At 45.4% G+C, this 21,562-nt stretch overlaps 1 protein-coding gene and 1 long non-coding RNA gene across 4 annotated transcripts in view; one reads left to right on the plus strand and one right to left on the minus strand.

The window, feature by feature from the left end:
* Positions 1 to 21,562, minus strand: part of LOC137633937 (uncharacterized) — a 249,298-nt gene that overhangs the window by 190,828 nt on the left and 36,908 nt on the right. For all 3 annotated transcript variants that reach the window (XR_011042364.1, XR_011042363.1, XM_068366167.1), the window contains 2 exons: positions 19,870 to 20,002; positions 19,296 to 19,478 (listed from right to left, as the gene is read on the minus strand). Coding sequence is in view for 1 of the 3 variants with exons in the window: in XM_068366167.1 (XP_068222268.1) it covers positions 19,350 to 19,478; positions 19,870 to 20,002 (262 nt within the window). In the remaining 2 variants the exon portion in view is untranslated. The remainder of the gene's footprint in view (positions 1 to 19,295; positions 19,479 to 19,869; positions 20,003 to 21,562) is intronic.
* LOC137633939 (uncharacterized) overlaps positions 1 to 21,562 on the plus strand; it is a 359,450-nt gene that overhangs the window by 30,161 nt on the left and 307,727 nt on the right. The window lies entirely within an intron of this gene.

Here is a 21,562-nt window from a genome sequence, read left to right on the forward strand (position 1 = left end):
TTTTTAATCTTGTTGCTCTAAGAATATTTTATTTTTCTTTGTTTCCTTTCCTCCGGTGCCTTGGAAGACCGCGAAGGTAGGAGCAGTAGGGGATTCAGCGTTATGAATCTTCATCTGTGGTGGATAACGGAGGAGGGTGGGCTGTGCCACCCCTAGCAGTACCAGCTGAACTGGGTTGAGTCCCTTGTCAGGCTGGGAGGAACGTAGAGAGTAGAGGTCCCCTTTTCTGTTTCAGTTGTTCGATGTCGGCTATCCCCAAAATTGGGGAAGTGCCTTGGTATATGCATGTATGTCCTTTCCTCACTGAGCTATTTTCCCTGTTGGGGCCCCTGGGTTTAGCATTCTGCTTTTCCAATTAGCGTTGTAGCTTAGCAGGTAATAATGTTAATAATAACTGTCTTGGGCCTTTTGGCTGAAATATAGGAAAGCAATAATTTGAGACCAGGTTATCCGGCTCCCTCTTGTTTCGTGGTTTTCAGATGAAGCAAGGTACAGGCTCCTGCCTTATAGCAGATCGTATTTGCTACGTCTTCCCGGTGAGGTCAGGTTTGGGGAATCAAATTCTAGAAGCATTTGGTGTTATTGAAAAACACTGGTTATGAATTTTATAATTAATAGATAAGTTTTTGGGAAATCTTTGTTGAGGGCTTTGTTCTCAAATCTACTAAATCTATGGAAATCCTTTGATGAATGAAGCGGCAGTTCTTTTGCTGGACCCTTCCAGAGAACTCTTGACCTCGGAACTCTTTTGATGAATGAAGCGGCAGTTCTTTTGATGGACCCTGACAGAGAAATTTTGACCTCGGGGTGGAAATCCTTTGATGAAAGAAGCGGCAGTTCTTTTGATGGACCCTTCCAGAGAACTTTTGACCTCGGGGTGGAAATCCTTTGATGAAAGAAGCGGCAGTTTTTTTGATGGACCCTTCCAGAGAACTTTTGACCTTGGGGTGGAAATCCTTTGATGAAAGAAGCGGCAGTTCTTTTGCTGGACTCTTGTCCATATAATAATAATATATTCTAAAGTTTGAATTCAAATATTCTAAATCTACGTCACACTTCATAGTCCTCAGCCATGTAGGTCTGTGTCTTCCAAGTCTTCTAGTGCCTTGTGGAGCCCAGTTGAAAGTTTGGTGAACTAATCTCTTGGGGAGTATTAAGTTTGAATTAATATATTCTAAATAAGGTTGAATTAGAATACTCTTAAATAACTATATATTTAGTAAAATACATGACCAATATTCTCTTGTTTTGTAAGTAATCACAAATGTATCATAGAAAATTGTGGTCAAACTTAATTTCAATTGGTTTTGTAGCCTCTAAGTTGACCATTTTGGAAGCGTAAACGTTGCAGAGGTCGATGAAGGAAAGAACTGCTTGTGATTTGAGCTCTGGGAAGCTTTTTAAATGTTATATATATATATATATATATATATATATATATATATATATATATATATATATATATATATATATATATATATATATATATATATATATATATATATATATATATATATATATATATATATATATATATATATATATATATATATATATATATATATATATATATATATATATATATATATATATATATATATATATATATATATATATAATATATATATATATATATATATATATATAATATATATATATATATATATATATATATATATATATATATATATATATATATATATATATATATATATATATATATATATACATTTAAAAAGCTTCCCAGAGCTCAAATCACAAGCAGTTCTTTCCTTCATCGACCTCTGCAACGTTTACGCTTCCAAAATGGTCAACTTAGAGGCTACAAAACCAATTGAAATTAAGTTTGACCACAATTTTCTATGATACATTTGTGATTACTTACAAAACAAGAGAATATTGGTCATGTATTTTACTAAATATATAGTTATTTAAGAGTATTCTAATTCAACCTTATTTAGAATATATTAATTCAAACTTAATACTCCCCAAGAGATTAGTTCACCAAACTTTCAACTGGGCTCCACAAGGCACTAGAAGACTTGGAAGACACAGACCTACATGGCTGAGGACTATGAAGTGTGACGTAGATTTAGAATATTTGAATTCAAACTTTAGAATATATTATTATTATATGGACAAGAGTCCAGCAAAAGAACTGCCGCTTCTTTCATCAAAGGATTTGATATATATATTATATATATATATATATATATATATATATATATATTATATATATATATATTATATATATATATATATATATATATATATATATATATATATATATATATATATATATATATATATATATATGTATATATATATATATATATATATATATATATATATATAACGGATTTTGAGCGAAGCGAAAAATCTATTTTTGGGTAAGATAGCCATGTCGTCCTGATGGAAGTTCCTTAAAGGCAGCTTCCTAGGGTATATTACAACTACAGCGATATTCCCAGAGAATTTACCTTCAGGTACCCAGAATTCTAACTCCTGGAGCGAGTATCCCTAAAAAAGACCTTAGGGATATCGTAAATATCAGTGGACGTATTCTTGACACGCCTCATAGCAATCTATACCCCGAATAGAGTTAACACTTCGTAGGGGTAAAATGGCAAGAAAACGAAAACGATAAGAAAGGGGGGAGCCGTTCATAAGGCATCCCTCCTCCCCGTTTCGAAAGCGTGCCCTGCGCCGCTCACGGCGCCATCTGTATTCCTTGTAGCGATACACGAGGTGCTACAGATACTGTATGTAGGGAGGGGTCCTACTATCCTTTTCACTCATATTTATTTTGAAAAGGAGCAGGGCGGGTCCATCAGGACGACATGGCTATCTTACCCAAAAATAGATTTTTCGCTTCGCTCAAAATCCGTTTTTTGGGCTCAAGCCATGTCGTCCTGATGGAAGTATACCAGAGCATTACTGTATCTGTGGATTCTCAATACGTGCCGTACTCCTCAAGAATGTTTCTTAGTCAACTCGACTGACAGACCTAAGATGTTACCGTTATACATCTTTTCACTAATCATAAGCCATGAGAGTGCTTCCTGCCCCCTACAGGGAGGAGTCCTACTAGACTCTAGAAACGAACGAAGAGTACATATACCTATGTATGAATCACTCGCTAGCCAGTACCATATAGTGGTCTCACTCTATATGAAGCGAAGTCTTACGGGACTACCGTATCCAAAAGAAAAGTCCCGACCAGCACCCTGGTCGAAGTAAAAATAGACAAAAGGTTATATCTGCGTAGGATTAAACTTGCTACTACCACCGTCCTCAGAAAGGGGTGGAGTCCTTATTGCTAAGGAAAGTATAAACCAGTATAATCCAGGCTTTGCATTAAGGAATAGGCTATTATAGATATCCCCGATTAATATACATAGGCTAAATGCTCAAAAAACAATATGAAATCAAAAAATATAGGTGAAGGAGACGCAAGGTTCCCGAGAACAAGTTTATTGAGAAACAATAAATAGATATGGTCACCATAAATATGTACATATGCTAGGTGGATGACCAACAATTTTCACAAGTACTGTAGTGCATGGATGAATGATTATCTGAAAGAAAACATATGTGTCACTTACACATACCCCGGTATCAAACTTAACGTCCATGTTACTACTTTGCTGACAATAGCGTTGGCAAACGCTTGGCACCCTGTCTGTACTTATGTTACCATCACCATCACGTTGGAACAGTCACTGTGGGCTCTGAGAGCCTACACTACCAGTTATATCAACATATATAACTAACTATTCACCCAAGAATCCAAGTCCCAAATGATTCCGCTGTTCCTCGCAGAGTTAAACAGCAGGGTTAACGACGCAACCAACTGCTACCACAGACCTCTTTAGCTGCTCCACTTGCTTAGCATAGTGGCGAAAGAATACCCTGGAAGACTTCCAGCCAGTGTATGAACGAAGGTGTTCAAAATCCATAAAATTAAAGAAGTTTAAAGATGAAGCAACTTTCCTCGGATCATGACCTGCGGGTGAACTGTCAGGATCCGCTCTGCGAATAAAATATGTAATTTTCGCCCTAAGTTGATTTAAAGATAAATTCGAGCCCGATGTTTCTCCTCTGAATAGTTGGCCCCCATGGAAGTCTGAAGTTCTACGAAGATAGACCTTAAGGCATTCTACGGGACATAGAGATACATCTTCTTTCAGAGGGCAGATTCTCCAGGGACCCCACCTGTTGGTGGGCAACTCGTTCTTAGCGAGAAACGTAGGGTCCGGAAACAGGTTCAGTTCTCCCCCATCCAGGAACTGAATTCGGCCCTCCTCTCTCGAGAGGGCCACAATCTCACTAACTCTGGCCCCAGAAGCAAGGGCAAAAAGGAAGATCACTTTTTGAGTCAGGTCCTTCAATGCACATTCCTCATTATCTAGTAATGAGGCAAAATGAAGGACTTTGTCTAATGACCATGAAATAGGCTTTGGAGGAGCTGATGGTCTAAGCCTAGCACAGGCCTTTGGGATCTTATTAAACATTTCGTTAGCGAGGTCTACCTGGAAGGCATATAGAATGGGTCTTGTTAGAGCTGACTTACATGTAGAAATTGTGTTCGCCGCCAGCCCCTGTCCGTGGAGGTGAATGAAGAAGGATAGGCAGAACTCCGTAGAGATCTCGTGCGGGTTCTTATCTTTGACAAAGGCTACCCATTTCTTCCATGCAGATTCGTACTGCCTCCTAGTAGACTTACACTTGTATTCTTCCAGGAAGTCGATACTATCTTTCGAGATTCCGAACCGTTTCTTCACCGCTAGGGAGAGAAAATCATGAGCTGCAGGGTTCGGGTCTTCTGTAATGAAGCGAAGACAGTCGACTTCTGGACTTGCTGGGACAGAACTGGGTCCGGGAGCGGTAGGAACTTCAGTCGTAGTTCCAGAGCCAGAGGGAACCATACACTGTTCGGCCACTTGTGGGCCACTATTGCTGCTACTCCCTTGAAGGATCTCAGTTTGTTGAGGACCCTCAACATCAGATTGTGAGGGGGAAACAGGTAGATCCTGGACCATCTGTTCCAATCGAGGGACATCGCATCTATTGCTTCTGCCGCGGGGTCCACATATGGGGACACATATTTCGGCAGCTTCTTGTTGTCCTTCGTCGCGAAGAGGTCTATCTGCAGTTCTGGGACTTGACTCAAGATGAAAGAGAATGATCCTGCGTCTAGGGACCATTCTGTCTCTATCGGTGTTACCCTGGATAGAGCGTCCGCGGTCACATTCCGGACTCCTTGAAGGTGAACTGCTGACAGGTGCCACTTCTTCTTCTCCGCCAGTCGGAATATGGCTAACATCACCTGGTTGAGAGGTGGGGATCTCGATCCCCGCCGATTCAGACATTTCACAACCACCTCGCTGTCCAGTACCAACCTTACGTGGATCGAGTGACGTGGGGATACTTTCTTCAGGGTCAGAAGTACTGCCATAGCTTCTAGAAAGTTTATGTGAAAGGTCCCAAATAGCTTGGACCAGATTCCTTGCACTTTTTTCCGATGGGAGTGACCCCCCCACCCTACCTTTGAGGCGTCTGTGTGGATTGTCACTGACGGGGGGGTTGGCTGAAGAGGTAGAGACCTCTTTAGACGACTGGCTTGAGACCACGGTCTGAGAAGAGAACGTAGCCGAAGTGGGACCGGTCTCTTCACGTCCCTTCGCTCTTTCGATGCAAAGGTTCTCCATACTCCCGCTGCATCTTTTAGCTGTGCTCTTAGCACAGGGTCTGTTACTGATGCAAACTGAAGAGAGCCCAAAACCCTCTCTTGTTCGCGTCTTGATATCCTCTCGGAACCTAGAAGTCTCCTGACAGACCCTGCTATTTCCTTCCTCTTTGACATCGGGATGGAAAGACGGTGTGACACTAAATCCCAGTGAATTCCCAACCACTGGAACCTCTGAGCTGGAGAAAGACGAGACTTCTTTCTGTTGATCATGAAGCCTAGATATTCCAGGAACTGAATCACTTGTAGGGAAGCTTGCAAGCATTCTGCTCTGGATGCTGCCCACACCAACCAATCGTCCAGGTAGGCTACTACCTGGAACCCTTTTAGGCGTAACTGTTTGAGAGCTGCGCTCGCAAGCTTCGTAAAGATCCTTGGGGCTATGTTTAGTCCGAAGGGCATCGCCCTGAAAGCGTAAAGTTTTTGTTGTAGCTTGAATCCTAGGTAGGGGGAGAGACGACGACTTATTGGAACGTGCCAATATGCGTCTGACAAGTCGATGGAGACGGTATATGCCCTCTTGGGCAGTAAGGCCCTTATGTGTTGTAACGTTAACATTTTGAACTTGTGGTTCACTATGAACTTGTTGAGTGGTGACAAGTCCAGAATGACTCTGAGTTTCCCCGAGTCTTTCTTGGGAACACAAAACAGCCTCCCTTGGAACTTGATGGACTTTACCCTCCTGATCACCTTTTTCTCCAACAGATCTTGGATGTACTCCTCCAAAACGGGGGTGGAGTGTTGGAAAAATTGAGGGCACTGGGGCGGAGTACTGTACCAACTCCAACCCAGTCCATTTTTGAGAAGGCTGTGGGCCCAGGGATCGAAGGTCCAGCGATCCCGGAAATACTGAAGTCTCCCACCTACCGGCGACACTTCACTTTGACTGTCCTGCAGTCTTGCCTCCCTGGCCGCGACCACCTCTGAATCCTCGTCCCCTAGAGGGGCGTCTTGATGACCCTCTAGCTGCTCCTCTGGGTCTTGCACGAAACGTGGTCGACTGTCCCTCGAACACGGGATTGAATGCAGGGGAAGCTGATGACATTGCTTGGGGAACCCATTGGAAGGTGGTCGGGGTCTGGGCTACCAGTTGTGGAACCGGAGGCAAAGCTGGCTGTTGCTGCTGTGGTCTTTGCTGTTTGAAGGACTTGGCTGGACGGGAGGAAAACCTTGACTTCTTCGCCTTTCCTTTCGGCTGAGGGCCCTCATCCGGAGAAGACTTCCTCTTAAGGGACAGGCCCCACTTCAGGAGAAGATTGCGGTTCTCAGTGGCAGCCTTGTCCACGATCTCTTTGACCACGTCCTTGGGAAAGAGATCTTTACCCCAGATGTTGGATGAAATTAGCCTCTTGGGTTCGTGCCTCACTGTGGCCGAGGCAAACACAAACTCCCTACAGGCTCTCCTTGCTTTAACAAAGCAATAGAGGTCCTTGGTTACTGTGGCCAGATGGATTTTGGCCATAACCATGAACATCTCTGGCATCTTGGGGTCGCTAGCCATCGTCTCCATGTTGGTCTGGAGAGACATCGAGGCTGCCAGGCGCTCCTTTGTGTCCAATTCCCTCCGAAGAAGGAATTCCGACAACTTGGGAAGGTTTTCGCCGAACTGCTGTCCTGCAATGTCGGCGTCCAACTTCCCAACCGAGAAAGTAAGGTGCACCTCCTTCCAGTCCTTGTTATCCATTGGCAATGCCAGCGATAGAGGTTTACATTCCTCCAAAGACGGGCACGGCTTGCCAGCTTCAACTGCCTTGATGACGGCCGCAAACCCCTTTTGCATAAAGGGGAAGGCCCTAGCCGGGGAGGATACAAAGGAGGGGTGTTTCTTGCTCAAGGCGGCAACCTTCGAGTTTGAGAACCCCCTCTCCTTTAAAGCAGCTGTCAAGGTGGCTTGAGCCTTGGAGTGATCTAGGATAATCACTTCCTTTGGTTCCGTCTCCTCCTTCGAAGCCGGCTCCTTCTTCAAACGGACATAGCAGTCCGGGTAGGCCCCTCTACTGGGCCAGAATTCCACCTCCTCAAGGGGAACTGAACCCAGTTTCTCCGACATGACGATCTTCCCAATCGTCATCGGCATGTGCTCGGCATATCTCCACGGGTTGGCATCCGAGCACAGAGGAAGGTCCTTAACGTTGAGCTTCTTTGGAGGTCCACGTGATGCTGTGATCTTCTGCATCTGGAGCTCCAAAGTAGCGGCCTTCTGATTATTCTCCCTCTGCATCTGTTGGATCATACCAACGATGGAAGAGAGAGCCTGTCCAAGCTCTGCTGGAAGAGCGGACGAGGTAGAGGGGATAGGTTCAGGGACCTGAACCGGCACGTCTGATGATACGGGAACCTCTTCCTCCACGGCAATAGGATCTCGATCCTGCTCCTCGCCCTCTGCGAGGAGATCCTGCTCCGCACGATCAGACAAGTCGGACATCTTGTCGTCCAACTGGATGTCCTGCAAGGCGTCAGCGACATCCTCCTCCACTGGGATCTGGATCAGAGGGATCTCCGGCCGAGGCTGGGGAACAACAGCATCAGGGGAAGCCTTAGGAAAAAGGTATGCCCTCATCTTCTCGTTAGGAAGATAAGGTCCAGTGGTGTTTTTCTGAAAACCTCTTACCCATACACGAAGCCTCTCCCTCGCTGCATCTCTTGACTCCGCCGACCTAGGGGATTCAAAAGCCTCTGATAGCAGGTTAGTACATACAGCACATACCTGCGGATCCCAGTAACGATGTTCATCATTGGAGGCTGCACAAGCTGCGTGCCTCCTACACGAGGTATGTCCGCAAAAGTTCTTACTGCGGACATTGCAGAAGACACTATCACACTTCGGATGCTCCTCCTGTAAAAGAAGAAAAATTTCCATGAATATCAAGTGAATTTTAATTCACATGTAACAAATGAGTATTCAACAAAAGAATAAGGGAAAGACACCTACTTGTGAAACCCACACAAACACCTGTGGAAGCCCACCGGCCAAGTCACATAGTTAGTCTTTACTAGAATAACCAGAGAACGTATTTCCAAAGGAAATTAGGTGTAGCTCACACCTAAGGTAAAATAATACCATTCTGGCCAGGAATAAAAGAATTATCTTTTATCCTTGTAAGGCGACACCAGGTGATTATACCAGTAACACAAGTAAGATAGAAAAGACAGTGTTGTAACCTACTACATCATGAACTCCCTTGGTTGAATATACCACCAAGAGAGGACTGATACAGTACCTGAGGGTGGTGTGCCAGCCGGCTATTGCCGCTCAGCACCCCCCCCCCTTGTTTTCGAAAGGTAGATCTCAAGTACACAACATCAGATCACCTTTATTGGGGAGAACTCCAGAACCCATGCCAGACCGTAGCCACCCGGTTTGCACTGAGTTGCCGGCCATCATATTTAGTGGCCGGCTGACTGGGCAGTGTCGCGGGCCGGCCGGCAGCAGTAAACAAACCCTGCCGGCTGGCCCCCACACACTAGGCAGCGCTCGGCTGCCGGCCCCACTTGTAGTGGCCGGCAGATGAGCAATAGACCGGCCGGCAAAGGTATACACCCAACGCCGACCGACAGCAAGAGAACTGGAGAACACCCCTCCCCACCGACGGCCGGCCTGTAGGCCGGCAGACGGCAAGGACAACACATACTAAGACAAAAGAGTGAGTGCCGGGTTAAGAGACTATAAGTCTCTGAGCCCGGCACCCGAAAGAGTGCCGAAAGGAAGGGGAAGACACTAAGTCAAGCTTCCTAACCGCTGCCTACTGAATTTTCAGACGGCAGCGATAGAGGGACCAAGAAAGGACCGGGCAGCACTCACAGTAATGGTCTCTGCCGGTCGGCACACTTTGCCGGCCGACAGGAGACCACGTCAGTTCCTCATCCCAACCTAGGCTAGGCAAGGATGCAGACGACTGACACAATGAACGGAAAAAGAGAAGGGAAGGACAGAGGGTCCTATCCAACCTTACCTTGGTTAAGGGTCATTCCCAACTAAGACAGTTCATCTCAGTTAGAGAAAGACCCGAGAGGGAGGCCGGCACTACTGGCTGCCTCCCGCGAACCACGGCAAGGAAGGAATTGCCTTTCCAGAAAAGGGAACATATCCCGAGACCGGAACGGCAAGGACAGTCTGATGAGTCACCGAGTAAAGGGATCACTACTGGAACCCAACAAGGTGGACTAAGGGGGGAACCCTTAGTGCCCGAGTCAATCGGCAAGGGAGACTCTGCCCCATGCCAGACAAACCGGGCTCAGACTAAACACTGTTGTACTGTCACCCTCTGAACCAATACTGTTGGAACGGGAAGGTACAGTACTACCCCAGCATAGATATATTTGAAGATTAATTCAAATAAACCACTAGAGTTAAGCCTAAGGCTTAAACAGAGGGAAAGGGTTTGCCCCTTCCCCTAAGAGAAGGGAGCAAACGGGGAACAGATAATATTATAATGACCTAAGACAACCTAGCCTAGGCACTAAGAGAATCGATTACCTAATTCACCGAAACTCACATCAATACTATCTTGGAAGGTACTCGAAAAGGACTAATATGTATAACGTTGCCTAACGCTTAAAGCAATAATTTCACATTTGGAAGACTAATTATCATGCAGGAAGTACATAGGCCAACAACTAGCCTACGAAGACTAGTGTTGGTAGCCTTGGTAATTTCGCCAGGCACATTACTATCGCATCATAACAGAATTCCTAAATAAGCTAAGTAGCTAATATTTAAGCGCAAAGGGGGCTGGGAACGTCGCTCTTGCTAACAAATAAATCCTATTCTAGCGAGCGACAGCATCCATGATGCCTCCAGCAGGCAACAGCTCTTGTATCAAAGATAACTCTTTTAATAACTTTAATTTTAACCAAGAGCCTACATTTATACATAAAAGAAATAATACTCAACTTATCCGAGGCAGAAGAAGTTGGAGAAAGCATTATTAACGAGAAAATTCCAAGATTGGGTAGTAAACAGGGAAAATACACCGAGTCGTAGAGCTACGCAAAAAGGAATACAGATGGCGCCGTGAGCGGCGCAGGGCACGCTTTCGAAACGGGGAGGAGGGATGCCTTATGAACGGCTCCCCCCTTTCTTATCGTTTTCGTTTTCTTGCCATTTTACCCCTACGAAGTGTTAACTCTATTCGGGGTATAGATTGCTATGAGGCGTGTCAAGAATACGTCCACTGATATTTACGATATCCCTAAGGTCTTTCTTAGGGATACTCGCTCCAGGAGTTAGAATTCTGGGTACCTGAAGGTAAATTCTCTGGGAATATCGCTGTAGTTGTAATATACCCTAGGAAGCTGCCTTTAAGGAACTTCCATCAGGACGACATGGCTTGAGCCCAAAAATAACAATATTTGACAGTGAACACCACATCCTTATTCTATCTAGAGCTGCCACTCCTGGTCAAGCCTTTTTCCTATAGTTTCCTTGGTCCTTAGACTTGATACTTGTTAATTCCAAACGTATCCAACATCATCGTCTCCTCCTACACCTATTGACGCAAAGGGCCTCAGTTAGATTTCACCAGTCGTCTCTATCTTGAGCTTTTAAATCACTACATCTCAATTCACCACCTCCTTCACACTTCATACTACTAAGCCATGTAGGCCTGGGTCTTTTAACTCTTCGAGTGCCTTATGGAGCCCAGTTACAAGTTTGGTGAACTAATCTTGAGAATCAAATTTATGAAATTATGGCAATCGGGGAAGGGAGATATAGATAATGGCTCTTCTATCCCTCTCTCAATACAGGTTTCATCAAACCTCAGGAATGTCAACTGATATCTCAATGTCAGAATGTCCATGACTTGTGGGAGAGTCATTCCCCTCAAATGCTAAATCTCTGTTCCTCTTTAATTGAAAATCTGGTCCTCAAGGGGCTGTCATGGTGTCACTAAATACCTCTAAAACCATTCTTGTATTCCTTCCCCAGTCAATTGTTCAAAGTTGATGTCTCTTCTACGAAAATCTGTACAAACTGGAATTCCTTTTCTTGTAATATATATAATCATTATTTAGATATTCATTGGGGGTCAACCAGTTCAGCCATCTCTATCATGTCATTTTCAAAAACTGAATTTCCACATCACCCATAGACCTTGCTTTGTCTTAGAGACCGTCGTCTGTGTTCGTATTCTATGGAGGTGTTGAGATGATACACCCAAACCATTACTGGATGTCTTCTGTTACATATATCCCTGTGTATTAACTTTCCTTTCAGACAAAGATGTCTTGCACATTAATTTTAAGACATAAACTGAAGACATAAATAAAAAAATTCTTAACCTTTTACATCAACTGTATAAGAATCTATATAGTCTCAAGTTGATCTGTTTACTTTTTTCATTTGAGTTTTTTTAATCATGATTTACAAACAAAAAAGTCACAAGAAGGACTAGATTAATACAGCAGGTTTACACAAAAACATATCGCACATTTTCGGCTTATCCAGTAAATATGTTATTTTTATTAGTAAAATAAATTTTTGAATATACTTACCCGATAATCATGTAGCTGTCAACTCCGTTGCCCGACAGAATTCTATGGAGGGATACGCCAGCTATCACAATACTAGAAGGGGTTGTACTTACCAGCGCCACCTGTGGCCAGGTACTCAAGTACTTCTTGTTGACACCTCCTCAATTATTCCTCGGTCCACTGGTTCTCTATGGGGAGGAAGGGAGGGTCGATTAAATCATGATTATCGGGTAAGTATATTCAAAAATTTATTTTACTAATAAAAATAACATTTTTCAATATTAAACTTACCCGATAATCATGTAGCTGATTCACACCCAGGGGGGTGGGTGAAAACCAGTGTACAAGATTAAAGGATAGCTAAGTATCCCATATTTCATATAACAGTTATCTCAAATAACAATGAAATAATAAGTACCTGGTAAGGAAGTCGAATTGAACCGTTACTCTGCCTCTTTTTTAAGTTCGTCTTCCTTACTGAGCGCAGCGTTCCTCTTGGAGGCTGAATCAACCCAAAGGTGCCAAAGTATATGGGGTTGCAACCCCTACTAAAGGACCTCTACAAAACCTTTAACCCAGGCGCTTCTCAAGAATGAATAGACCACCCGCCAAATCAAAAGGATGCGGAAGGCTTCTTAGCCTACCGTAACAACCATAAAAACAACAATAAAAGCATTCAAGAGAAAGGTTAAAAAAGGTTATGGGATTAAGGGAATGTAGTGGCTGAGCCCTCACCTACTACTGCACTCGCTGCTACGAATGGTCCCAGGGTGTAGCAGTTCTCGTAAAGAGACTGGACATCTTTCAGATAAAATGATGCAAACACTGACTTGCTCCTCCAATAGGTTGCATCCATTATGCTCTGCAGAGAACGGTTTTTATTAAAGGCCATCGAAGTAGCTACGGCTCTTACTTCGTGGGTCCTTACCTTCAGCAATGCAAGGTCTTCCTCCTTTAAGTGAGAGTGGGCTTCTCTAATCAGAAGCCTTATATAATATGAAACCCCATTCTTGGACATGGGCCTCGAAGGTTTCTTGATGGCACACCATAAGGCTTCTGACTGTCCTCGAAGAGGTTTAGACCTCTTAAGATAAAATTTGAGAGCTCTGACAGGGCAAAGAACTCTCTCTAGTTCGTTACCTACCATGTTGGAGAGGCTAGGTATTTCAAACGATCTAGGCCAAGGACGTGAAGGAAGTTCGTTCTTTGCTAGGAATCCAAGCTGAAAAGAACATGTTGCAGATTCGGTCGTGAAACCAATGTTCTTGCTGAAGGCATGAACCTCACTGACTCTCTTAGCTGTTGCAAGGCAGACGAGAAAAAGAGTCTTGAGGGTAAGGTCCTTGAAGGAAGCTGACTGGAGAGGTTCGAACCTAGGTGACATAAGGAACCTTAAGACTACGTCTAGGTTCCAGCCTGGAGTGGATAGACGACGCTCTTTAGATGTCTCAAAAGACTTAAGAATGTCTTGAAGGTCCTTGTTGGAAGAAAGGTCCAAACCTCTGTGGCGGAGAACTGAAGCCAACATACTCCTATACCCTTTAATCGTAGGGGCTGAAAGGGATCTCTCATTCCTAAGATGTAGAAGGAAGTCAGCTATTTGGGTCACAGAGGTATTGGTAGAGGATATTGAATTGGCTCTACACCAGCTTCGGAAGACCTCCCACTTAGACTGGTAGACTCTACGAGTGGAAACCCTTCTCGCTCTGGCAATCGCACTGGCTGCCTCCTTCGAAAAGCCTCTAGCTCTAGCGAATCTTTCGACAGTCTGAAGGCAGTCAGCCGAAGAGCGTGGAGGTTTGGGTGCAACCTGTCTACGTGAGGTTGACGTAGAAGGTCCACTCTTAGAGGTAGAGTCCTGGGGATGTCGACTAGCCATTGAAGTACCTCTGTGAACCATTCTCTTGCAGGCCAAAGGGGAGCAACCAGCGTCAGCCGTGTCCCTTCGTGCGAGAGGAATTTCTGCAGAACTTTGTTTATTATCTTGAACGGTGGGAATGCGTACAGGTCGAGATGGGACCAGTTCAGTAGAAAAGCATCCACATGAACTGCTGCAGGGTCTGGAACAGGGGAACAGTACAGCGGAAGTCTCTTGGTTATGGAGGTGGCAAACAGATCTATGGTAGGTTGACCCCACAAGGTCCAAAGTCTGTTGCACACACTCTTGTGGAGGGTCCATTCCGTGGGAATGACCTGATTCCTTCTGCTTAGGCGATCTGCTGAGACGTTCATATCGCCCTGAATGAACCTCGTGACCAGAGTGAGGTTTAGACCTCTTGACCAAATGAGGAGGTCCCTTGCGATCTCGTATAGGCTCCTCGAATGGGTCCCTCCTTGCTTGGAGATGTAAGCCAAGGCTGTGGTATTGTCTGAGTTCACCTCCACCACTTTGCCTAGCAGGAGGGACTTGAAGTTCAACAGGGCTAAATGAACTGCTAGTAGCTCCTTGCAGTTGATGTGGAGTAAGTCCTGTTCTTCGTTCCACGTTCCCGAGCATTCCCGTCCGTTCAAGGTCGCACCCCAGCCCGAGTCCGATGCATCTGAGAAGAGATGAAGATTGGGGGTCTGAATAGCCAACGAAAGACCCTCCCTGAGAAGGAGGTTGTGCTTCCACCACAGGAGAGTGGTCTTCATCTCTTGGGTGATTGGGATAGAGACTGCTTCGAGAGTCGAACCCTTGTCCCAATGAGCTGCAAGATGGAATTGAAGAGGGCGGAGGTGGAGTCTCCCTAGCTCGACGAACAGGGCCAGTGATGAAAGGGTCCCTGTGAGACTCATCCACTGTCTCACCGAGCAACTGCTCCTCTTCAGCATGCTCATGATGCACTCTAGGGCTTGGCTTATCCTGGGGGCCGAAGGAAAAGCCCGAAAATCCTGACTCCGAATCTCCATTCCCAGGTACACAATGGATTGGGAGGGAATGAGTTGAGACTTTTCTATGTTGACTAATAGACCCAGTTCTCTGATTAAGTCTAAAGTCCAATTGAGATTCTCCAGACAGCGACGACTCGTGGAGGCTCTCAACAGCCAGTCGTCCAAGTAGAGGGAGGCTCTGATGTCCGATAAGTGTAGGAATTTTGCTATATTCCTCATCAGAGTAAAGACCATAGGAGCTGTGCTTAGGCCAAAACACAGGGCTTGGAATTGGTAGACAACCTTTCCGAAAACGAATCTCAGGAAAGGTTGGGAGTCTGGATGAATAGGAACGTGAAAGTAGGCATCTTTCAAGTCCAACGAGACCATCCAGTCCTCCTGCCTGACCGCTGCTAAGACCGACTTCGTCGTCTCCATCGTGAACGTCTGCTTGGTGACATACGCGTTGAGCGCGCTGACGTCCAGCACCGGTCTCCAACCTCCTGTCTTCTTGGCCACAAGAAAGAGACGGTTGTAGAAGCCCGGGGATTGATGGTCCCGGACTATAACCACTGCCTTCTTCTGCACAAGTAGCGACACCTCCTGGTGCAATGCTAGCCTCTTGTCCTCTTCTTTGTAGTTGGGAGAGAGGTTGATGGGCGATGTGGTCAGAGGTGGTTTGAGGCAGAATGGAATCCTGTAACCGTTCCTCAGCCAACTGACAGACTGGGCGTCTGCACCTCTCTTCTCCCAGGCTCGCCAGAAGAACTTGAGCCTGGCTCCTACTGCTGTCTGGAGATGCGGAGAGTCAGTTTTTACCTTTAGATGTCCTGGAGCCTTTCCTGGACTTGCTCCTGTAAGAGTCTGGACGGGAGCTTCCTCGGCTGGGGGCTCTACCACGAAAGGGCGGTATGAACCTCGTAGCAGGGGTATCAGCCACTGGTGAGCGATAAGTCTTGGGGACTGAGGTAGTAACCTTAGACTTACGAGCCGATGAGGCTACAAGATCGTGTGTGTCCTTTTGTATCAGGGCAGCAGACAAGTCCTTAACCAGCTCTTCAGGGAAGAGGAACTTCGAGAGCGGAGCAAAAAGGAGTTGTGACCTTTGGCAAGGTGTAATGCTGGAGGAAAGGAAGGTACACAGCTGTTCCCTTTTCTTCAAAACCCCTGATACAAACATCGACGCAAGCTCACCAGATCCATCCCTAATGGCCTTATCCATGCAGGACATTAATAGCATGGCAGAATTCTTGTCCGCAGGAGAGGTCTTCTTGCTGAGGGCCCCCAGGCACCAGTCAAGAAAGTTGAACATCTCAAATGCTCTAAACAGTCCTTTCAGTAAGTGATCAAGGTCTGAGAAGGTCCAGCAAACCTTAGAGCGCCTCATTGCAGTTCTCCGAGGCGAGTCCACCAGACTTGAGAAGTCAGCCTGGGCAGAGGCAGGTACTCCCAAGCCTGGTGCTTCTCCTGTGGCATACCAAACGCTCGCTTTCGAAGTGAGCTTGGTCGGCGGGAACATGAAAGAAGTCTTGCCAAGGTGTTGCTTAGACTGCAGCCACTCCCCTAAGATCCTTAATGCTCTCTTAGAGGACCTTGCTAGGACTAGCTTAGTATAGGAGGACTTAGCATGTTGTATGCCCAGCGAAAACTCAGATGGCGGAGAGCGGGGAATAGCAGAGACAAAGTGGTCTGGGTAAACCTCCCTAAGCAGAACCAAGACCTTACGAAAGTCAATAGACTGTGGAGAAGGCTTGGATTCATCCACGTCTGATGAGGGATCCAGGTGTGCCTCCTCATCATCAGACGCCTCATCACCAGAGTGTAGCGAAGGAATCGGACAAGAATGCTGAACAGCAGAGTCAGAACGAGTAGGAACAATAGTAGTGGTTTCCTCTTCAAGTAACTGTTGAGGGAGAACCTGAGGCTCAGACTGCAAAGGCTGAATAGCCGACGAAGCAGAAGGAAGGCGCATGGGTGGAGGAGGCTGACTCCTAGCATGAGTGGTTGCACCCAAGGATTGCGCTTGCTGAGCGGTTGGTGGAAGCGGAGTAGCAAGTTCCTGTTCCTGTGGTGTGAGCGGAGCGTGATGAGGTTGAGGCTGCGCAGAACAAGGTAAATGTCTCGCAAGCTGAGGCTCCTGAGGCGCAAGGCCAAGGTGTAGTGGAGCTTGCCTTGTGGATGGTTGAGCTCGCTGCAGCGAGAGCTGAGGAGACTGACTCATGGACGGGAGAGGTTGTTGTACCTCAGCCAAGAGTTGCACCACTGGTGGAGCAGCAAAGGGAGGCGGAGGAAGAGAGGTATAATCCTCCTGATCCCAAAGCAAAGGTTGCCTTAAAGAAGGCGGAGGCTGAACACCACTGGGAACAGCAAACTCAGACCGTGGCTCAACATCGTACGCCTGGCAGGTGGTACTGCGATCAGGCAGAGCGAGCGCAGGCGGAGCGAGCGCAGGCGGAGCGAGCGCAGGCGGAGGGAGTGTAGGCGGAGGCGGAGGTGCAACACTCAGCCCGACACTCACGCATCAAGTCCGAAAGCTGTGCTTGCATGGACTGTAGTAGAGTCCACTTAGGGTCGGCAGAAACTACAGTAGGCTGAGGTAAAGCCTTAACAGTCGAGCTCTGTTGTGGCAGAACCTTACTCCTCTTGGGCGGAGTGCAGTCGACAGATGACTGCGGCGAGTCAGAGCTGAGCCAATGACTGCAACCTGGCTGAGCACTCGCGGACTGGACTCTGCGTTTAAGTGGTCTCGAGACCTGAGACCAACGTTTTTTCCCTGACAGATGATCAGCGGACGAGAAAAAGACGGGCTCAATCGTCTGCGGGTGGGAGTGACGGTCTTTGGAAGACACGCCCGCAACCACCGAGGATACTTCTGTGCGCCTAACAAGGCCTGCCGAACCCTTATGCCCTTCGACATTGCTTCTCCCCTGGGCATGGGAGCTTGCAAGAGGTCCCGGACTGGGAGGACGACTGGCTCGCACAGAAGAATCCTCACGCACCACACTGGCACTGACACTAGCACTTGGCACTGCACTGATACTAGCACTCGTCACAGCACTGGCACTAACTCCACCCACTGCACTCTTGACCTTAAGTTCCTTAACTTCGGCCATCAGAGACTTATGGTCACTTACCACTGACTCTACTTTATCGCCTAAGGCCTGAATAGCACGCAAAACAACAGACATATCAGGCGGAGGGCAAACAGTAGGTTCGGGGGTAGCCACTACAGGGGTAGGAAAAGGTAGGGGATCATGAGGTGAGGAAAACAGTGAAGAGTGAGAAGAACTCCTCCTAACTCTACCTCTCTCTAACTTAGATGAATATTTTAAAAGACGGACAAATTCCAGTTCCGAAAGTCCGGCGCATTCCTCACATCGATTTTCTAACTGACAGGGCCTGTCCCTACAGTCAGAACAAGCGGTGTGAGGATCTACCGAGGCCTTCGGAATACGCCTATTGCAAGACCTACATCGTCTATGGGAGGGGGCTTGCGAAATGTCAGACATCTTGAATCCAAAGAGTTAGCCAAAGGGGTTTCCAAAATCAAGCAAAAGATCGTTAACCGTTAATCAGGACTATATAAAAGCTATCTAGCTAATATAAGAAGGTTTCCAGTAATGCGACAGCCGAAATCTGAGAGAATACTTCACCAATTAGCCGTGAACAAACTCGAAGATCATAAGCGTATCCCAGAACGTCTTGCCGGAAGCACGACAGAGGAATAATTGAGGAGGTGTCAACAAGAAGTACTTGAGTACCTGGCCACAGGTGGCGCTGGTAAGTACACCCCCTTCTAGTATTGTGATAGCTGGCGTATCCCTCCATAGAATTCTGTCGGGCAACGGAGTTGACAGCTACATGATTATCGGGTAAGTTTAATATTGAAAAAACTTCTTTTGTATTTTCCATTTATCTAGAATGAGAAAAAGCAAATTGATTAAAACAGCTGGAGCCAAAAGTGAGCGTCGAGCTGAGCCACATGCGAGTGGGTCTTCCCCGCCACCAGTTATAAAGGAATATAATTTGTATTTATGTTTAAACATCGAAGAAGATGGACAGAAAAATGAAGGGTAGGAATTGGGAATGAAGATAAAGCAGAAAGTCAAAAAGTGACAGAAAGAGAATCTGTCAAAACCATTTAGCAATGCTTACAGTGTACCCTACAAAGTACACAGATGACACTAAGTAGCTACGAAGAGCAAGGATCGTCACTCACCTTCTCCTTAACATTTTCAAAGCGAGAAAGTAGGCGAGAACATGGAGAGATACATCAAGAAGGCGTCGTCTTGAGGTAACTGAGTGTTCTCGGTCTACCTTTATCATCCTGGATGGCTTTACAAACTCTAAACGTATACGGTTCCACCAAAATCATAATGGTGACGGCGCAGTTGTCAAACACCTGCGGGAGACAAAGGTCGATTAGTTCCAGAAACAGGCGATTAAAAAGATTCTTATTCTGTTATTTCTTTTTAAACTACTAAATTTTATTTTTACAATAATTCACTTGAATAAATCTAAACACAGTTTTATTTGTCTTAGATTATAATAATAATATTATGGCTACAAATATAAAAAACATATCTTGTAAAATTTATTCCTCATTCATAAGAGTTGGGTGTTGGGGCCAGGAAAGCCCTTCAGTGCCAAGGTCCCACTGGGAGAAAACATTGAAAGTAGAGTGATAGTTAAGGTGGAAGAAAGGCAGCGAGAGAGAGAGAGAGAGAGAGAGAGAGAGAGAGAGAGAGAGAGAGAGAGAGAGAGAGAGAGAGAGAGAGAGAGATATGCCTCACCATTGCAATATTCAAAAAGGAACATGTCCGCAGAGTAGATGAGGAAACAGGTCTTGTTCCCGCCACCATCACTGACCACGACGCATTTAAGTCTACATTGACCTTTCGTCTTGCGGCACCTAATGTTGACCACCTGGAAGAATAAATGAAAAATGAACGAGTGTTGCCATATCAGGATCTGGAAGAGTCTAAGGTTAATCTTAAAGTTATGACCTGAAATATAATGAGTATGTTTTGCTAAACAAAAATCCTGGAATATCTGTTTTGCTTCAATACCTTTCCTGTTGTACACTGAAATTGAGCTAAAATGTTTTATACACAATTTTAAATATAAAATATGATTTATTAATATACTTATTTTTTGTACAGTATTTAAGAATTATGTTATTTTCATTATAAAATAAATTTTTGAATATACTTACCCGATAATCATGTAGCTGTCAACTCTGTTGCCGACAGAAATCTACGGTCGGGATACGCCAGCGATCGCTATACAGGTGGGGGTGAACACAACAGCGCCATCTGTGGTCAGGTACTCCAGTACTTCTTGTCAACACCACCTCAATTTTTTCCTCGGTCCACTGGTTCTCTATGGGGAGGAAGGGTGGGTCAATTAAATCATGATTATCGGGTAAGTATATTAAAAAATTTATTTTATAATGAAAATAACATTTTTCAATATTAATCTTACCCGACAATCATGTAGCTGATTCACACCCAGGGTGGTGGGTGGAGACCAGCATACATGTTAACAAAGAAGCTAAGTATCCCGTATTTTATTTTATTAGTTATTCAAAAATAACATAAAATAAAAAAGTACCTGGTAAGGAAGACGACTTGAACCATACTCTGCCTTTATTAAGTACGTCTTCCTTACTGAGCGTAGCGGTCCTCTTAGGATGCTGAACGACTCTTAGGTGCTGAAGTATAAAGGGCTGCAACCCATACTAAAGGACCTCATCACAACCTTTAACCTCGGCACTTCTCAAGAAAGAATTGACCACCCGCCAAATCAACAAGGATGTGGAAGGCTTCTTAGCCGACCGTACAACCCATAAAAAGTATTCAAGAGAAAGGTTAAAAAGGTTATGGGATTATGGGAATGTAGTGGCTGAGCCCCCGCCTACTACTGCATTCGTTGCTACGAATGGTCCCAGGGTGTAGCAGTTCTCGTAAAGAGACTGGACATCTTTGAGATAGAATGATGCGAACACTGACTTGCTTCTCCAATAGGTTGCATCCATAACACACTGCAGAGAACGGTTCTGTTTGAAGGCCACTGAAGTAGCCACAGCTCTCACTTCATGTGTCCTTACCTTCAGCAAAGCAAGGTCTTCTTCCTTCAGATGAGAATGTGCTTCCCTAATCAGGAGCCTGAATAGGTAAGAAACTGAGTTCTTAGACCTTGGAAGAGAAGGCTTCTTGATAGCACACCATAAGGCTTCTGATTGTCCTCGTAAAGGTTATGACCTTTTTAGATAGTACCTAAGAGCTCTAACTGGGCAAAGTACTCTCTCCAGTTCGTCCCCCACCAAGTTGGACAGGCTTGGGATCTCGAACGACTTAGGCCAAGGACGTGAAGGAAGCTCGTTTTAGCAAAAAACCGAGCTGCAAGGAACATGTAGCCGTTTCAGATGTGAAAACTATGTTCCTGCTGAAGGCGTGGATCTCACTTACTCTTTTAGCTGTTGTC

The sequence above is a fragment of the Palaemon carinicauda genome, chromosome 43, assembly GCF_036898095.1.
Source record: "Palaemon carinicauda isolate YSFRI2023 chromosome 43, ASM3689809v2, whole genome shotgun sequence".
NCBI classification, from domain to species: Eukaryota; Metazoa; Arthropoda; class Malacostraca; order Decapoda; family Palaemonidae; genus Palaemon; species Palaemon carinicauda.